Source organism: Triturus cristatus, chromosome 6 (assembly GCF_964204655.1).
Source record: "Triturus cristatus chromosome 6, aTriCri1.1, whole genome shotgun sequence".
Classification (NCBI taxonomy): domain Eukaryota; kingdom Metazoa; phylum Chordata; class Amphibia; order Caudata; family Salamandridae; genus Triturus; species Triturus cristatus.
This window is the reverse complement of record NC_140589.1, coordinates 1769463541-1769484358: the sequence shown is the minus strand read 5'-3', so window position 1 is coordinate 1769484358 and position 20818 is coordinate 1769463541. Positions and strand designations below refer to the sequence as shown.

The window sequence follows — 20818 nt, the reverse complement described above, 5'->3', positions numbered from 1 at the left end:
ATTGATCCATTTGCAAGCTCCCTGGTCTATGTAGCTCAATTTATTAGTTAAACCAGTGACATTTTATTGAAGTATCTAGGGGGCAACGTTTTGTGGCACAGAGAAGATGGTGATGCTATGATGGTAAAGGCATCATTCCACTGAAGCAATTGACAATTAAGAAGAGGTAGATGAAGAATTAAGGCAAATAATTAAAACATCTCAATCTTGGAGGTCACCTGCACCTGCCGTATGCTGTCTTCAACTGCACCAGCTTTCTTGGTCTGCCATGTGAATCTGATGACCAGAAGTAGTGTTGGTCTGTCATGGGATTGTGATGACCAAAATATGTAGTCCTAAATTGGATTTTTGAGTGATGGAACTGTAGCCCCATGAATCTGCTTCTTGAAGGTAGCTTACCTTCTAAATGAGCCTAGGTAACACGACCATAAAAAGTGCACCTGATTTGAATGTTAAAACTATGTATACAATGTGGCTTCCACGGCTAGGAAGCCATCCACAATTACTTGAGAAGGTGAACAGCTTTTAGCCATATCAATTGGAACTTCATGTGCTGTACATGATAGTTCTTACGAAAATTCAGTTCTGACACTAGATATTTCCATTTGGAGAGCTGCCAATGAAAGAAGAATGACCCCTGTTTAAAACATTTCCTTGGGTTCCTTTGGGATTTATCTAGGGACAAATAAGTGAGTTAGAACCTTTCAGTGTCCACTGCTGTGAGGTAATTGCCTTCAGGCAGTTCCACAAGGGAAGATGATGGGTTCGGCTGAGTATCCAATTGCTGTCTCCTATAACAAGTATAATATTCCATGTAAAAGTGGGATTTATATTGTGTGGCTTTTTTATGGAGAAGAGGCAATGATGACAGCTTCCAAGCCTATTGGTTTAATTACTCTCAGCAATGCATTACATAGATAGTTTTTGAAAGGAGGAATATAATGAAACCTTACACATAAGGGGATATTGATGTATGTTGAATGTTTATAATTTATATTAATTATAATATATATATATATATATGCTGATGTTTGGAGTTTAATATGATATTTATTACAGTTGTTGAGTGTGGAAATGACTCACAAGAGGGGACAGATAGCATATTGCACTCTGAGCATGAGAGGCCATGACTCACAGTGGTAATCAGTTGCATATTGCACACCGTACATCTGCATATATGACTTATGTCAGCACATTTTTCATATTTATTTTGTTTAAAAAAGATATTTAAACAAATCCAGAATGCAAGGGTTAAAATTGTGCAGTAAGGTGAAATCACACCGAAGAGGCCTTGTGTCCATTCGTAGAATTATTTCCATGTGTTAACTAATTGCAGTATGCAATCTGTGAGGCAGGTAAAAGTGTTTTTCTAACGTGAAACCTGCTGTACTGCAGTAATAAACTGCAATTCGACCTTCGCAGTGTAATATTAATTGCATGTGCGATTATTAATTTTACACCAGCGGCGTAACACAGTCCCCTGCAGTGCAGGGGTCCCCCACCACCCTCCAGAGGACCACAGATCTTCCAATGGGAGCACCACTCAGCCCAAGGCATATGCATTTACTCCAGTATTGGAGCTTTCAAAGATTCACATGCCTGAATCATTCCCTGTCGTCGAGACGGGAGTCTCGACGACGGGGAATGATTCTGGCATGTGAATCTTTGAAAGCTCCAATACTGGAGAACTACAGTTACAGGTAAGTAACTTGTTTTCTTCTGAGAGATATGGGAGACTCTGGGGCCCCTCATTGCATTCTGCAGGGGTCCCCAACTTTTTGCATTACACCACTTTTTGACACTGGTTGCACTAAACAGTGTATTATTGTTCCTGATGCAGTCCTCACCTTAAGTGGTTTTCCTTAACTTTTTTATCATTTTTATTTGATTTCTCATAAAACAAGAACCTTATCAAGATGCGTACACATAGAACAGACAGTAATCTGGAATCATGCTGCTTCAACATCATCATCGCTAGTCATGTTTTCCAGCTCCTCCCCGTCCGCCCGCCCACCCCAGCGCCCATGTAGGCCAGTCATGTAAGTCTTCAACTTCCCTTTCATCAGTTCTGACCGTTTTCATGCAGATATCTTCGACTGGCCAAATTTAGCAAATCCCTATCCCAGGCGACAGTTGCTGGAGGCTTCCATCGGTTCCAGTGAATGGCAAGGCGACGCTTCACCAATGCCAGCACGAGTGATGCAAATTTGTATGGTAGTTGAAAGTGCAGAGGGTTTGGAATTAAATGTAAGAAGCTATCTCATACAGTTCTCAATGGGGACAGTCGCCACATTATTTATTTTATCCACAACCCCCTGCCAGTCATTCACAAGCATACTACAGCTCCAGACCATGTGGAGGAAGTCTGCCTCCCTTCCCCCACATCTCAGACATGTTGGAGGCCTGGGCAGAAAATATCCTATGGGTTTTCTGGAATTTGTAAAGTGAAGCCTACTACCTGCTTCTTAATGTCTCCAAAAATATGGTTTAGTTATTGCGTTGGTTTTCTAATTCATGTGTGTCTATGTCTATAGATATATACATATATGTTCACTGAAAAAACAATGGTTAAAGTGACATTATAGTTCGGTTAAAATGTCAGTTAAAAGGAAACGTTCTAAACTTAAAAGACTAGAAATTCACCTGTTCTGGTTAACTGAAGTAACTATAACTCGTGTCCTTGCCATGCAGTGTTGTCATTAATTATGTCATTTCAGTTGTCATCAATGATTTCAAAGAACTTGTCATGATTCTTGACATATGTGAGATCGTAAGCAGTGCATGGCATGACCGTGAGCCATAGTTTCTTAAGGTAACTATACATAGTGAATTTTAGTATTATTAGTTTAAAATGTAACACTTTAACTGACATTTTCACCTAACTCTAACATTACTTTAACCTTTGTTTTCTTCAAAGGATGTCTCAGTGTTTTTTAATGTAAAGTAAGATATCATAACCGTGCCTATTATGAGAACACTTAAACCTTTGTCTTTCAGTGAAAATCTAGCAGGTTTCTTTTAACGTAAAATAATATTGTATTACCGTACCTAACTAGGCATACCTTGTGGATTTTGTCTGTCTGCGTCATGGCCCTGCCCCCCCCCCCACACACACACACAAGGGATGGGGTCCCCAGGGCCTCTAAAGACTAGGGAAGGGGGTCCATGAGCACCCTTTCCCTATTATTAGTTATTGGCCCCAGGGGATGGATCCTCCAGGCCCTCTTAAAGATTGGGCAAGGGGCCCACACGCTCTTCTCCCCTATGGTCCCAGGAGATGGGGCTCGGGGAGGGGCGCCGCACACCCCCTCCCAAAAATATCTGTTTTTGGCCCCCTGGAATGGGGGTTCCAGGGCCTTTATGGCTCGGGAAGGTGGGACACATGCCCCGTCCCTTATTATTATTCTTTAGCCCTGGGAGATGGTGTCCCCATGGCCTGTTTGGGCTCAGGGAGGAAAGGCAACACACCCCTCCCTTAAAATGTATGGCACCAGGAGATAGTGTCCAGGGGTCCATTTTAACTCGGGTGGGGGGTAGGAGGGACTCACCTCCTCTCCTAATGTAATTATGTTTGTGCCCAGGAGAGGGAATCCCTGGGGCCTCTTAAGGCTTCTGGAGTGGGCTACTCACCCCTTCCCCTATTATTTAGAACTAGGCACTGTGGGATGGGGTCCTTGAGGCCCATTTGGGCTCAGGGAGAGAAGCTATGTGCTCTTTCCCCTAAAAGCAGTGTTTTTGGCCCCAGGGGATGGAGTCCACGGATCTCGTACGGCTCAGGGAGGGAGGCCATACGCCCTCCCTCCCCTATAATTTCTGTATGGCTCTTGGGGTCCCAGGGTCCATTAGGGTTTGAGGAGTTGGGCCATGCATTCCTCTCCCCTAATATAAAAATGTTTGGTCCTGGGGTATGAGGTCCCTGGTGCCTCCTATGGCTCGGGAGTGGGGCCATGCACCCCCTCCCCTATAAGTAGTGTTGGGCCCGGGGATATGGTGCCTATTTGGGCTCGAGATTGGGGGTGGGGGTAGTGGCCTCCCTTCCCTAATATAAATGTTTTTGGCCCTGGGGGTGATTGGGTCCTTGGGGCCAATAGTGGCTTAGGAAAGGGGGGCCACGCGACCCCCTGACTGCTGGCTGACTGTGGGGGAAAAGGGGGGATTGGATGCCGGGCTTGAACATGGGCTAGGCCCTGTGGCCAATCGCAGTCAGCACACAGCCAAAGGTCGTGCCCGGCGGGGTGGCTTTAAGTATGGAATATAATATTACTTTCTGTAAAAAATAAAAACTAGACATTCACAGAAAAAAATGGTTAAAGTGAAGTTATAGTTATGAATTGTAATTATATCTCAATTTACATTAAAAGAAAACCTTAGAAATTCACAGAAAAAAACCAAAGGTTAAAGTGACGTAATAGGGGAAAATTTCAGTGCCAACATAATGTTTTGAACTAAAAGAAACACAGAAATTCACCAGTTATAGGTAGCAGAGCGAAGTATAGCTTGCGCCCCCACCATGCACTGGTCATGACCTAACATATTACACGACATGCTTTATCATATCATTTATGACATCATTGCTGACTTCTCAAATGCCACATTTGTGCAGCTCTCGCCGGAGTAGCACACATTATCCCTGCTCGCGCTCTAGCGGACAGAGAAACTGCGATTATGCCTGTCCGGCATTAGCAAAGGAAAAAACCTGATCCTGCCGGGTGGGAGAAAAGCTGGATCCCGCTGCACCCAGTGTGGGTGCATGCATGGGATTTGGAGGGGCCATGGTCGCCCTAGGGTTCCCCCGTGCCACCAAAAGTTGTATGTGCCCTGGGTGCGCACTGAGGCACCCCCATTATGCCCTAGGTGATGTGGTCCCCGGAGCCCCTATTGGCTCGGGGGGGTCACACATCCCCCTCCAGTTAAAGAAAGAATACGTTCCCCAGGGATGGGGTCCGTGGGGCAAGTATTGGATGGGGAGGTGGGACCACATGCCCCTTCTCCAATATTTAAAAAAAAATAATAATTCCAGTGCTGGCAGGGGGGACCCTCAACTTTGATGAGGGGACATGTATGGGGCTTTTGACCCACTGAAATTTCCAATGTGCCAGTGATTCAGTAAATCTCCATTCTCTTGAATTTATCCACAGCCTATGGAGTTTTACGGGGCCTGACAGTAAAATATTGTGTTCAGGGGGGCTTGCCACAACAGAGTTTGAAGTTCTCTTCCCTAGGCAACACTACCTATGTATGATGCATCATTATACGCTGATGATCTACTGCTGTACCTCAGGGATGCAGCAGCGGACATTGAGTCGATATCCACGACCTTCAGGGACTTTGAGGAGGTGGCGGACCTTCGATTGAACTGGAGTAAGTCGTACGTCTTACCGTTGCGGCGCAATGTACCACCCCAGACCATGTGCCTGGGCGGTGCACCGCTGGCATGGGCGACGGATGCAGTCCACTATCTTGGCATTAGGTTATGCCACTATGTCACTCCCAACAGGACTTGTTTGAAGGGGGGCGGGCATGTGTGTGTGTGTCGGCGTGTGTGTGTGTGTGTGTGTGTCGGCTGTTAGCCCAGCCACGGAGTGAGGTCCACCGCTTGTATGCGGGTCCGTGCTGGCGCGCCACAAGGGTGCTGGTATTTACAGGAGGAAGACAAGTCTGGCGCCATTGCAGGGTGGTGCTGGCTTGAAGAACGCTTCGACTTCTGGAAAGCGGGGCAGGCTCCATGCCAGGACGGCGCGTCAACCCACCAGGGAGTAACTAATGTTTTACTTGGAAGAAAGGACAAGCAGACCCACATGGGGAATACCGTAGCGCACTACAATGCCCAGAAGGCCACGACGATGGCCACGCCCACTGTGGCAGGTAATTGAAATTCAGAATGTGCGCAAGGAATCGTGCTTCCACTCTTCTTAACAACGCCACAGAAGAAGGGATTAAGAAATTCCTGAAACGCGTTTGGCTAAAGAATGAACATTGATGCCAGTACCTGGATGTTTGTCTGCTTGCAAGCTGTCAAAATAAAAGACGTTTGTTACCTACCTTCCTGATGCGTCACTCCTTTGGGGCTTACCGGTTGGATGGATGTGTACGTATATATATATATATATATATATCTAATAACTTGAGATTGACACAGTACAGTACATCTGATGTGAGAAAAACACTTTTTACTGCTTCCCAGAGTGCATGTAAAAATTACTGTACATCAGAAAGCAACTTTCCTAATAGTCACAAGGCTTTTTCAATTTGATTTTATCCTGGTTTCGGTTAAATATCTTCAATTAAAATAAACATGCATGAAAAGGTGCAATGGTTTAAACCATAAATACAGATGTGGAAAGCGTAGTATACTATTTATTATCACTGTTTAGGGAGAGGAGGATAAGTATGACCCACTCGCGGTTTCACCTCTCATGAGTCAAATCCATGTGCAAAAATAGTGATAAATACCATATTATCAGCTGCGCATCTGTGTGTGTGTGTTTATATATTTGTTTTTTTCAGTGAATATATATATATATATATATATATATATATATATATATATATAGCAGAGAACTCTGGGTAGTTCTTAAGTTAGGTGGAAAGCAGCTCCAGTATAGAGCACTCTTAACACCAGCGACACTCTAAATTTGCTCACCTCAAATGTCTGCTTTTCTATCAAAGTCTGTAAGCATAGGATGAGCACAGTGCCATCCACGCCGAGATAGAAAGGGTCAAAATCTTTTACCATGTCTACAGCAAAGTCTTTAAGCATAGGATTAAAATATATATATATTTATATTCACTGAAAAAAACAAATATACATATAAAGGTTACAGGTTTTTTTTATAGTTATGCTCAGATTTTACTTGTACAAAACCATAGATATTCAGTTATCTGAGCTAACTATAGTTTATACCCCGCAATGCACTGCTTATGACCTCACATATTACATCACTCATGGCATGTTCAGTGAGATCACTGATGACATCATCCAGTGAGCGTAAGTGTTTCGTAAATGCTTCTGAGAATAAAAAGATATATATTACGCTACGCCATAAGTTAAATAACTATTCTTTCTGTGCTACTGATGAGTTACTGTTTGTAACATATGTCATCTAAGTGGCTTTGTGACTGTCTGTATCAGTATGTGAGTGGCTGTATGTCTGTGTAAGTGGGTGTGTGAGTAGCTGTACGGGTGAATAAGTGGGGAGTGTAAGTAGCTGTGTGGGTGAATCAATGGGTGTATGAGTAGCTTTATGGGTGATTGATGGTTATATTGAGTGGCTGTATGAGTGAGGGAGTGGGTTTATGAGTGGCTTTATATGTGTGTGAGTGGCTGTTTGAGTGGGTCTTTGGTTTACTGAGTGGGTATGTGAGTGGCTGTATAGGAGAGTGAGTGACTGTGAATGGGTATGTGAGTGCTTGTATTTGGGTGTTAATGGGTATGTACGTGGTTGTGGGGCTGTGTGAGTACTTGTATGGGTGACAATGGCTGTTTTGAGAGGCTGTATGAATGAGCATATGTGTGAGTGGCTGTCCTGGTGAATAAGTGGGTGTGTGAGTAGATTTATGGGTGTGTGTGGCTGCATGGGTGTTTGACTGGTTGTATGAGTAGCTGTATTGATGAGTAAGTGAGTGGCTCTATGGATGACTGAGTGGTTGTGTGATTTCTCGGATGGGTATGTGAATAGGTGAGTGGTTGTATGGGTGTATGAGAGATTGTAGGAGGGTGTGAGTGATTCTGTGGATTATGCTATCAGTGATGTCATTTGAGATGTCATCCGTGATGTCACTTCCCATGTCTTGAGTGATGTTATATTTGAGGTCACAAGCAGTGCATTGCGGGGGAGTAAGTTATAGTAAGCTCAGGTTACTATAACAGTTGAATTTCACTGGTTTTGTATGAGTGAAATCTGAGCCGAACTATAACGCCCTTGTAACCTTTGCTTTGTTCAGTGAATTTCTAAGGTTTTTAGGTCTTGCCTAGGCAGCGCTTGCACGGGCTCTTCGAGACATGATGTATTCAGGTATGGACTTAAAGCTCCTCCCATTTTCCGCCCATCTTTACAATTGGCTCCTCTTCCTTTCCTTTGTAAATGATGGCTTTTGATTCGTGAATAGGCTTAGTAGTCCCTCCTTAGTACCTCTCTCTCTTCTGTTGTTACCTCCCATAAGGACAGCCCCTATTACATGTGTTCTTACCCTCTAGCTTTCATTAGCAGTTAGGGAGCACTATTTGCTTAGTTCATGTCTTGCAGAAGCAGGCACGACAGAGCGCATAGCAATGGCACTGCTTCTTGTTTGTATTTGCAACGTGCATGCCACTTATTTAAGATACAGCATCACACAGCACTCGCAGGACACAGGCTTCTGGAATTGCAGCCGCTTCTTGTTGTATTTGCAGTATAAATGGCAATGTTTTTCACCTAACCATGTTGCATCACCATGGTGGCCAAAAGAGGTTGCATGGTACCTCTTTTGGCCACATATGGTACTGCACCCTGCAACATGGCTAGGTACAAAACATTGGCATTTATAATGCCAATAATTCCAGGTCCAACAAATGTAAGACCTATTGCATTTGCAATGCTTGTTTAAATTGTGTTTCCTAACTATAATGTCCCTGTGACCTTTGTTTTTTTCAGTGAATTTCTACTATTTTTTTAACATTTTATTTCCTAACTGTAACCTGTAAACTTTGAAACTGGGTTTGTGAGTGGCTGTATAGGTCGTTGACTGGGTGTGTGAGTGGCTGTATGGGTCTGTGTGTGAGTGGTTGTATGGGTTTGTGAGTGGGTGTGTGAAGGGCTGTTTGGGTCTGTGAGTGGGTGTGTGAGTAGCTGTATGGGTCTGTGAGTGGATTTGTGTGTGGCTGTATTTGTATGTGAGTGGTTGTGTGAGTGCCTGTGTGGGTCTGTGAGTGCCTGTGTGAGTCTGTGACTGACTCTGAGTTGTGCTATGGTTCTGTGAGTGGCTGTGAGCATCTGCGAGTGGCTGGGTGGGTCTGTGAGTGGGTGTGTTTTAGGGCCTGTGTAGGTCTGTGAATGGGTTTGTGAGTGCATGTGTGTGTCTGTGAGTGGATGTGTGAGTGCCTGTGTGAGTCTGTGACTATGTCTGTGAGTGGCGCTATGGGTTTGTGAGTTGGTGTGTGAGTGGCTGTGTGGGTCTGTGAGTGTCTGTATGTGTCTGAGTGTCTGTATTTGCCTGTGAGTGGGTATGTCAGTGGTGCAATAGGACTGTGATGACTGTGAGTGGGCATGTGAGTGGCTGTATGGGTGTGTGAGTGGGTGAGTAGTTGTGTGGGTGTAGAACTGGATGTATGAAAGCTGAGTGGGTCTGTGAGTTGGTGTGTGAGTGATTTGAGGGTATGTGAGTGGTTGTGTGGGTGTGAGGATGTGAGTGTGTGTGTGAATCTGTAACTGAGAGTATTCTTTTTTTTAAATTGGGGTTTGTATCCGTGGATCCACCCAAATCCACATGGTTAAAAAGGATTTTGGATAATTCTTGCCCATGAGGGGTCTTTCATAGACCTCTCTATTAATCCTTTTGGGGTCAGGGTAGCTCTACCATGACACCTTTCATCACTTTTAACTTTATTTTCCCCTCTGGGAACCAAGTCCCGATGAACAAAATGGCGGCTGCAACATTCCTGTCAGATTGCTGACTGACAATCACGGCATTGCTGTTGGTGTGTGGATTCCTGAATCTAAGGAGGATCCACAGAAGAGCCACGCCCCTCGATGTACAATTTTGATTTCAGTTAATATCTCAAAAACTACTCAACAGAATTACACCAAATAACAAAAAGGGTTCTTCCTGGACCAAGAGCTACCTTTCTGCCAAATTTGGTGTAATTCAGTCGAGCAGTTCGGGCTGTAGTCATGTCTAAAATCTCCATGGAAACTAACATGGGAAAAACACTTTTTTGACACTCCACCGCCCCCCCCCCCCTTTTTTTTTCTCGGCTCCCGCTTGACGGATTACCCCAAAACTTTCCATGCACAACAAGACTCACCGGGGCACTTTTTGGGGGGACATTTGGTGAAGATTTGTCCAAGGGCACCAAAGATATAGGCAAGTCAAAAAATGCTATTTCTGTGATAACATGGTCCTAATTATAACTACCTACAGGCGACCGCCAGTAGGTAATATATATTTTCAATAAAAAAAAAACAAAGGTTAAAGATTAGTTATAGTTGGGAAAAAAGATCCCTATACAAACCAAGCTAAAACGACACAAACTTGAAAAATTGTAAAATCATTGTTCTAACTTTCATTTCCAATTTACTAACCACCCTCAATTTATTATGAGTAGCACATCTTGTTACATACTCTTTTCAGCCTGCTGAACATGCAACACTAACTATTACTTACCACTCAACCATGCACTTTATTGTGACAAATGACGTCATTTGCGAAGTTAGAAGTGTTGGTATCATTGCTACATGCTAGGAGTGATCTGTGCAAGGGTACAACCAGTGCATGGAAAAGGCATGAGTTATAGTTAATGTAGTGTGGCAAGTGAGGTGACAAGACTGTGTTCAGAGGTGCGCGACTTTTTGTTATTTGAAGGTGGTGCGCAAATTATAAATTGAAGTTGTAATTATAACTTTACAATTTTTATTGTTTGTGTATGGAAAAGGTATGAGTTATAGTTAATATAGTGTGACGAGTGAGGTGACATGACTGTGTTCGGAGGTGCAAAACTTGTAGTGTTGTAGTGGGTCTGTATAGAAACAAAACTATACCTGGGACCGCAGGATGTCAGAATGTAGGGACTGAGTCACCATACCACATGAGTACCTATGGGCCCAAATCAGACTAGCTCATAGTGCCTCACCTGCCCCTCCTAACCTTATCAGAGTAACGGGTGAATTGGCACCCCAGAACACAACTCTTTAGTCCCCAGGGGTAACCGTGGAAACAGATCATCACATTTTGTTGTGTCACTCATGCATATCCATAATAAACAACAGAAAGACACGAGGAAAGTTTACAATGTTTATTGAAACTGTCGTGCTCTATTGTTAAACAAATCTGCTGCAACTAGAAAACATATGCATGCTAGCAAAGAAATTAGCATCAAAAGTAAACTATATACGATGAGAAGCCCTAACATGGTAACTGATGGATCTGCCCTAGCCTATCTTCATTACATGGCTTCAGTGTTTTATCAGAGATCTCTGGGATTAGAACTGGCCCCTATACATGGTATTTGTAATTAGGTAATCTGCATCTCAGGTTGCGCAATGTTCTTCTCAGGACCTTTCCCTCTGCAAGAAGCTCCCCTCTCTGTTTGGAAAAGGCAAGTCTTGATGTATATAATAAGAAGTGGTAAACTTGAAAACAGCAGATGTGGTTGTATGTTGTGTCGAAATGCCAAACTATGTTGCCAACCAATTACTGACAGATAGGGGCCCGATGTTGTTTGACCTTGTAAGTGTTCATACAGAGCCCCAGAGAAAAGAACCAAATAACAAAAAAAAGTGCATTGTGTTTCTTAAATAATATTGTGGCTCAAAAACAAGTGCTGTGTGTAACGTGTGCCAAGCAAGGCAGCCTACAGTTTGCAGTTAGGTTAAAATAACAAAGTGGGCCCAAAAGGGAACTCACATCAATAGTAACTTGAAGGTGGTGCTTAAATTATAAAATGAAGTCATAATTATAACTTTGAAATGTTTAATATTTGTGTATTTTAAGTTGGGATTGAATAGAGAGAATACAGAAATTATCCTTAACCTTTGTTTTTTTTTTTTTTAATTGTATGTTAATGGTTTTTATTTTTATGAAAAATGTGTTTGAAATCGTGGTGTGGAGTGTCGTAAAGTGGAGTGTAGCACAGTACAGTGAAGGAGAGTGTCTAGTGTCCTAGATTGGAGTATTTTAGAGTTGAATAAAGTAGAGTGGAGTAGCATACAATGGAGTACAGTGTTCTCCCTTGGAGTGCCGTGGTGTATCATGAAGTATTGTAGAGTAACAGTGTAGCGGTATGTCGAACATTAGAGTTGAGTATCGTGAAAGGGAATGTCATGAAAGGGAGTGTCATTGAGTAGAGAGGCATAGAGTGTAGCGGAGTGTTGTAGAGGGTAGTGGCATAGAGTGGAGTTCATTGGAGAAGAGTCATACAGTTAAGTATTGTTGAGTGCAGTATGTGTCGTGTAGTAGAGTGACGGAGAGTCTCGTACAGTGGAGTATCATTATTTGCGAGAACACAATGCATTGTAGAATGGTGAGTTATAGTTCGTGTTGGCTGGTTCGCGAGCTGAAAAGAGTTTGTAACGAGGTGCGCTACTTATAATAATTTGAAAGTGGGGGATAAATTGTAAATGAAAGTTATAACTATAACTTTAGAGTTTTTAAAGTTTGTGTGGTTTAAGCTTGGTTTTTATAGGGAGAAACGTTTTCTGAACTATAACTAAGCTTTAACCTTTGTTTGTTCATTGAATTTCAATGGTTTAAAAAAATCCTTTTATAAAAATGTGTTTCAAATGGTAGAGTCCAGTGTCACGAGTGGAGTGTTATGTGGAGTGTCGTTCAGTATTGTGCAGGAGCGTGTTGTAAAGTCAATTGCCATAGACTGGAGTATTCTAGACTAGAGTAGAGTTTAGTAGTGTATTGTACAGTGTAGTAAAGTGTTATATAGTGTAGTGGCATAGTGTATCATATATTGCAGAGGACTGAGGTGTCGATAAGTAGAGTGAGGTGTTGCAGACTGTCATAAAATGGAGTAGTGTGTTTTAGAGTGGAGTAGGGTCAACTATCGTGTCGTAGAGTGGAGTATCATCAAATGGAGTGTTGGAGGGTACAACGGCAGAGTGTGTCATAGAGTGGAGTGTCATGTCATATTATGGATTGACGTATCATAGAGAGACGTTGTGGCATGTCGTCGAGTGTCATACATTGTAGTACAGTGTTGTAGAGTGGATGGGCATAGAGTGTAGTACTGGGTAGAGTGGGGTTGCATACAGTGGATTAGAGTGTGGGAAAATGAAGTGGCGGAGATCAGAATATGGTACAGTGGCATGGAGTACACTGGAGTGGGCCAGTATAGAGTGGAGTCAGTGCGTCGTAGTCTATAGTGGCGTGGAGTGCAGTGAAGTGGTGCAGCATACAGTTGAGTAAAGTGTCATAATTTGGAGTACTGTGTTGTACAGTAGAGTGGCGTGTTATACAGTATTGGAAAGTAATGTAGACTACAGGAGAGAACAGTGGCGTTCTGTGGAGTGGTGTACAGTACAGTGTTGTAGAGTGTGGTAAAGTAGATTGACATACAGTGTTGTAGAGTAAAATGGCATAGAGTACAGTACAGTGGAGTAGTGGAGCAGAGTGGAGTACTATGTCAAAGAGTAATGTGGAGTGAAGTGTTATACAAATAGTTGCGTATTCGTGTAGTGGATGAAAGTATTGTAGAGCTGCGTGTAGTAGAGTGTTGTACAGTGGAATACAATATAGTACATTGTTGTACAGTCGAGTGTAGGGGTATAGACATGAGTATGTAAAATGTCAGAGAGTGGCATATAGTGTAGTTGAGTGTTGTAGAGTGAAGCTGCATAGAGTACAGTAGTGTGTCAAACAGGGATCTGCGTAGGGCGCATTGTTGTATGGTAGCTCAGAGTGGGGTAAAGTATTGTACAGTGGAGTAGAATAACATAGTGTGAAGCAAAGTATAATAGACTATCAGCGTGTCGAAGAGTGGTGTGAAGTGTAGTAGTGTAGGTAGTAAACTGTTATAAATTGGAGTGGAGTCTTGTAGAGTGGAGTGCTGTGTTGTAGACTATAGAAAAGTGTTGTGAAGTGGAATATAGTGTTTTACAATGGTGTGTAGTCCTAGAGTGGAGTATACAGTTGGACAGTGGCATGTGTGGGGATAGAGTGGAGTTATATATGGTGGAGGAGAGTGTCATGTACAGTGGAGTGGCGTACCTTGTAGTGGTGTAGAGTGGATTACCGTAAAGTGGAATAGTGTACAGAGGAATAATGTACATTGGAGTGTAGAAAAGTGGAGTGGCATAGAGTAGAGTGGAGTGGCGTAGAATGAAGTGGGGTACAGTAGAGTAGCATAGAGTGGGGTGGCGTGCATTGAAGTGGCATAGCTTAGAGTCGAGGAAACTGTTATAAACTGGATTGGTGTCTCATATAGAGTGGAGTGCTGTGTAGTACACTGTTGGAAACTGTTGTAGAGAAGAGTACAGGCTTGTACAATAGAGTGTACGGGCATAAAGTAGAGTACAAATTTGGACAGTGAAGTGTTCAGGGCTAGAGTGGCATATAATTTTGTAGAGTGGAGTTATTTAGAGTGGAGGAGAGTACACTGGGGAGGCTTAGAGTGGAGTGACGTACAGTGGAAAAGGATAGAGTTGGGTGGTGTTGAGTGTAATAGCGTACAGTGTAGAGGCATACAGTGGAGTAGCGTAGACTGGAGTGGGGTAGTGTGTAATAGCATATACTGTAGTGGCGTATAGTGTAGTAGCGAACAGTGGAGCGGCATACAGTGAAGTGGTGTTGATTGGAGTGGTGTATTGTGGGTGGTGTAGAGTGTAATAGTGTGTAATGAAGTAGCCTACAGTGAAGTGGTGTTGACTGGAGTGGTGTATTGTGGGTGGGGTAGAGTGTAATAGCATACAGTGGAGTGGGTAATCGTGGCATACCATTCAGTAAAGTTGCAAAGATTGAAGTTGTGCACAGTGTAATAGCATAGAGTGGAGTGGCGTACAAAGTAGTGGTGTAGAGTGGAGAAGTATACAGTAGATTGGCATAAAGTGGAGTAGCATACAGTGCAGTGGTGTAGACTGGAGTGGGGTAAAGTGGCATACGGTGGAGTGGCGTCCAATTGAATAGCATACATTGGAGTGGCGTCCAACTGAATAGCATACATTAGAGTGGCGTAGAGTGGAGTGGCATACAGTGAAATAGCATAAAGCTTAGTGGTGTACAGTGGAATGGCATATACTGGAGTTGCATATAGCGGAGTGGGGTTTTCTGCAGTGGGGTAGAGTAAAGTTAGGTACAGTGTAATAGCGTAGAGTGGACTGGCATAAAGTGGTGTTGTGTACATTGCAATAACAGAGTGGAGTGGGGTAGAGTGTAATAGTGTATAGTGGCGTAGCATACAGTGGAGTGGAGTGGCGTTCAGAGGAGTGGTGTTGACTGGAGTGGGGAAGTATGTAATAGCATGCAGCGGAGTGGCGCACATTGGCGTGGCATCCATTGGAATAGAGCAAAATTAAGTGGCGTAGTGGAGATCCATACACTGGAGTGGCATACAGTTGAATGTCGTAGTGTGGAGTAGCACCTAGTGAAGTGGAGTAGCGTCCAGTGGAGTGACGTAGACTTGAGTGGCATAGAGGGGAGTTGCGCACAGTGTAGGAGCATAGCGAGGAGTGGAGTGGCGTATACTATAGGAGCATAGAGTTGAGAGGCGTACAGTGTAATAGCATAGAGTGGAGTCTCGTACAGTGGAGAGGCATAGGGTGGAGTGGCATAGAGTGGAATACCCTATAGTGGAGTTGCGTACAAATGTATGTACAATTTAGCAGCAGTGTAGATTATGGTGTGCAGATTAGGGCAAAATTGCAACTTGCGCTGCCTTGCGATTCTCCAAATTTAACAATCAACGCAGGTCCACGCATGGTGGCCCTGTGTTACTTTGTAAAACTGACTTAAGTATTGTGTTGCCCATGCGACACCGTACGTGACACAAGGGTAGCACAATCCAATAATACAGCTAGGCCTTGATTATATTTTGGGCCATGGTATACAGCGGTAAGTTTGCAGTATACCCTGGTACATGGCGATGACAAGCCAGTATATAATCATATTGTTTTAAGTACACTTTTGCTTTGTGTTCAGTGTTAGGGCCTTAGATATAGGTAAGAAGTAGGTCCCTACCTATAACCACTTTATTAAAGTGGTAATAGGTAGGGATATTTAATTAAACATTTTTTTAACATTTTTTTTAGATAAGTTTATGGCCATGTACCGCGGTAGTTCCACAAAAGTTTGTGTAGTTCTCCAAAGTACAGTGGTGACAGATATAATTACGTTTAAATGTCTTATAACTTAAAACATACTTACCCTACTTAACTGCAGTACCCGAAAAGGAGGATGTGTGCACCATAATGTATAATCCTACTAAATTTCATGTAAATCCTTTCAGTCGTTCTCACTCTACATCAAATACAATAGTCTATGGAAAATGCACTGGGCAAAAACGTGTTTTGGGACCGACCCCCTTTTATCTTTTCACCCCCTTAACTATTCACCACAAAAACTTACATCCTCTCAAAATGTAGAAAATGGTATTAGTCTGAAACGTTTTGTGGTGATTCATCAAATGGGTGGAAAGTTATTGGGGAGCGAAAACGTGAGGATTTCCTATCTCTGGGAATACAAACTACAGAGTGGCAATCAGATTTTATGTGATTTGTTTCTTTTTATCAATTGCATTTGTTATGTATTGGTTTACATAATCATGTGGCCATAAATGTATCTTGTAGTTTTTCATGTAGTATTTCTGAAACTTTACTTATTCAGTCTAGTTTATTTTTGCATTTTCTTGCTACTTTTGAAAGTATTGGGCCACACAGATATCACTAAGATTTTGGTCCTTATAGTTTCATAACCACTTCATAACGTCACTTGCAGTAGCAAAAAGAATCATCTACATAGTCTCAACTACATTTCTGTGAATTTTCATTAGAATCCGTTCATCCATTTTGCCGCTACGTGACATACAAAAGTCAGTGTAAAATGCAACGAGTGTTTTGGGACCTCCCTTTTTTTCTGTGCGCACCCTTGACCAAATGCCACCAAACTTTCACCAATGTAAAGGGTGCAATAGGTCTGCAAAGTTTTGCAAAGATTCTTCCAATGAGTGCAAAGCTATTAAGGGAGAAAAATCTGAGGAATATATATATATATATATATATATATATATATATATATATAAAATATATATATATATATATATATTTATTTTCCGACTGCAACCACAAGTGCCCCTTTTGTTCTACCTTTTTCTCCTTTATAGACCCTATGCCAGTCATGGTACTATGTGTACTGCTTTATTAATTATTAGCAAGTTTTCCTAAGCACTGCAGAAATATCAATACATACACAGCATTTGTGATATGGTTCAAATAAGCAATGTTCCACATTTATACGGAACTTCAATGATCATGAGTTATCCAGGCTGTATCCGGAATTTGTGTATTCTCCTGTTCATTCTCTATTTGTATAAGTCCGAATTCAGTTAGAAAACTTGACGGAATGGCTCTCATGCCTGCAGTGGGCCATCTGAGAAGCTATTATTTGTTTTGGCTGGGAACGTAAATCTAAATCTCTCCATGTCCATGCCAGACCAGTCAGTGGGTGATACATCAATGAGTAGTTCACCTGGAGGCCTTTTGGAAATGTAGCGCTGCAGTAGCCTGGCCTATTTGAAGGACACCAGTGGCTCTCCGTGTCTGTGGGTGAGACAGGGCCTGCGAGAGGCTTGAGTGCCTCTTGGCATCACAGTCCCTTTGCTGTGGTATCACTGCAATTGTTTAAATAAAAGTTCTGCATGTCTCCCAAAATTAGTAATGTTGCTCAGCATCAGACATTCTTTTTATCAAAATGTACAACTAGCTTGCTGTAGCATCAGTGTAATCATGAATGTAATCACTAAAATGAGGCTGTGGTGCTCTAAAACATTTTCCAGTGCTGAACCCTGGCAAACATCTGCTCAAATTAAGCATGGTGCTGGATTGGTCCCCTCACTGAAGGATGAGAAATGCTTGGTAAGGGCAGCCATTAAAAGCAGTCTTACCGGATTGCTATTTAGTGTGCAACTTTGACTGTAATTTGAAAGAAGGGGCAGAGAAGGAACATGAATTGTTTGTTTTGCTGTCATTAAAAGGGGAAGCAGTCCCCCACATATTGAAAGTTGCCGGCAATAGAATGCCTCATTTGAGTATAATAGGAAATACATGCAGTTCAATGCATAATCTTCCCCCTGCTGTCATGCACTGGCTAACAGCAGTTGGAGAGAAATTTTGGTTGCCTTTGTTTGCTCCATATTAAATTCAGAACCTTTTCTCTTTCGATATGCTGCAGCATATGTAATATTTAAAAAAAAAAAAAAAGTATGCAGCAGCCTGTTGCAGGGATGCAGGACCGATATGTATGAATCTTCCTTGTACCACAAGGGCCCCACTCACCCTGTCCAAGCCAGGCAACTATTCTTCCGCCATACTTGTTTGGCGGTTCAAGACTTTGCTGCTCACCACTTTCCCTCTTTGTCTTAATAGGCATTGGTTGAGTCGGCATCGGCAGTCAGTGATCCTTGTCCTTAGGAGGAGCTGGACATTGGCCAGTGTGCCCACCAACCAAAAGGACCTTCAGGTACTTTGCAACCTTTTTGTGGTGCTTTCCTTGGGCCGGGGATAAGGAGTTTGATTACACTTACATTACAGTCTTAGGTTTGTAAATGTATGGCACCACATATTTGTGGGTGCCTAATAGTGAAATGGCTATCACTGCCACATTTTTATTAATAAATGAATTACATTAATGTAGTGGTAGGGCCCTTTATTAATATTAAAAAACCATGCATAAACTAAAATCTGAATTGTAAAATCTAATCAGTTTATGATGATAATAATGTGTTCTTATATTGTGCTTCATACTGCCCTTCAGCTGCTTATTTGCACTGTATTATAATAATGATATTACTATTGCCCAATAGTAACTGATGCTACTGTTGGCCAGTTTATAGTACAATATGGAACTTGGACAGGTCTCAAATGAGTAATTTGCTATATAATTCAACACCCCTACAATCAAGTGCCTACTGAAATATTTTAGTCCGCTGTGATTCATCACCAGCGGTACTTTCACTGATGCAGTACAATTAGGACAAACATCTCATATCCCAAGTACACCACCGCACCCAAACTACCAAGCTAGTGACCTAATGCACACCTCGCCTTTCTTAAAATGTGTAACCACTTGTCTCCAAAAATACTTAGTAAAGTAGCATTCTGCTGTCTTTTTGGGTACAGCTATGAAAACCGAATCCTCCTGGTTTTCTCTGCAACATTTGACAAAATCGAACTTGGAAGTCTGGTGAACATACCAAGGAGAACTAAGCGAGACAGATTCTTTCTGATGAATTAAAAACACTTTACTAAAATTGAGTCATTCGCATGTGTATTAGAGTGCACAGTGAATTTGGTCTGCATCCATGTCATTTAAATATTGATCCACATGAAGAGCTGCTCAACAGACTAAGGCAGAGTGCATGATATTTTATAGTAGGACATGTAGAAATTTAATGTCCATAGTTCCTTACAGTGACTAGCACCCATAAACTATTTTTCACTATGGCAAGCCTAGATGTTCTATATAAGTAAACAGAATACAGATTAAATGCTATTATTGTATCTCCGGAATAGGACTAGCTAGAAAAATAATTAAGCAACAATTTTTAATAGTTATTACAAATCAAATTCAATGGTGGTCGGATTTTTTATAAATATTAAGGAAAAAGTAACTTTTAGAACGTTACCTTACCCCTGCCTGACATTCCTTGAGGCTAAATTTGCATTTTCTCTTCCACTTCTGCCAGCAAGTAATTAGCATTTAACAATGGGTGATAAACTTCCCAGGAGCAAACAATAGGTTGACCTGAATAGGCAGAGATGACTCCTGTGAACCTGAATATGCTGTGTGGGGGTTGTGAGAATCCTTTTTGACATTACAGTGTCAAATCCTGCTTGTGTGTCAAATGCTGCTTGACAGGTCTGCTGGGTTTACATTTAATGCTTTGGGGCACACTTGAAAGGCAAAACAACTCTTGTATAGTCACTGTCTGGTTTCTGGAAAACCTTACTTTTGTTCTACCAGACGCCTGTCTCTTGGTTTTACATTTAAAAGTGGGGGCATCCTTGAAAGGAAGGGAAACAGGATGCCAAAACAATTTTTCTGTCTCCACTGTCTGCAAAACCCCTACTTTTGTTCCACCAGACTTGTCTTTAGGTTTATTGGAAGCATTGGGGGTACAGTGGCTCCCTCAACCTTGAATTTGGTGTTCGATGTGGGAGAACACTAGGATTACCATAGTACACTCCCTACACAAACCCCAGCCCTCAGAGCCCAAGTTTAGTGTTGCTTAAGACTTTTCCCATACTGAAAATGCACAAAGCAGGTATGGTATGGTTGGCCCTGGGGCTTTTACTCCATTGATTAGGGAATGCCCAGGAGTCATTCCCACCCACTAACTTGTGCCAGGCATGCATCTGGCACCTCCAGACACATACTTCAGAACATTCCTGGTCATGAGAAAGAACAGAAGAGGGCTTGACTTGCTGTCTGTGACCTGAGAAGAGCCATGAAGGGCTGGACCTGCTCTCTCTTGTACTCGGGACAAAGAAGTAGACTCGAAGGTTCATAAAGCTGGCATTCTGTTAAAACTAGAGGGACGGGTGTGGCCAAGCCGAGAATGAAGTAGGGCTGGACTCTGCCGGCTCCACTCTCTACGGCCCTTCTTGCCTCAAAAGCACCCCTCACTGGGCTCCATTAGCAGCCAGAACTGCCTCCAGGGACATCTCTTCACCCGGAGCTGCTCCTGGTACCTTAATTGGGTGGAGGACTCGCCGGCTTTGGGGATCGGGATACAACCACTTGCCACTGCTCAAGCAATTCCCAAGGCTGATGGGGCCTGCCGCAGAGTGGAATTTCCCGAAGGCTGGGGTCAAAAGTGCTATGCATGGCAAGCAGTGTCTCTGCATCATCCAGCGGGCCAGACTTCCCCTACCCCAACCTCTGGACCTTGCATCTCCCACCCGAA

The 20818-nt window shown here is 42.7% G+C and overlaps 1 protein-coding gene across 12 annotated transcripts in view; it reads left to right on the top strand.

The window, feature by feature from the left end:
* Positions 1-20818, top strand: part of HMBOX1 (homeobox containing 1) — a 395810-nt gene that overhangs the window by 361492 nt on the left and 13500 nt on the right. For 6 of the 12 annotated variants that reach the window (XM_085613049.1, XM_085613053.1, XM_085613052.1 and 3 more), the window contains one exon: positions 18279-18372. The exons of the other annotated variants lie outside the window; for them this stretch is intronic. In XM_085613049.1, coding sequence (XP_085469175.1) covers positions 18279-18323 — 45 coding nt within the window. In that variant the 3' untranslated portion in view covers positions 18324-18372. The remainder of the gene's footprint in view (positions 1-18278; positions 18373-20818) is intronic. 12 annotated transcript variants of the gene reach the window in all.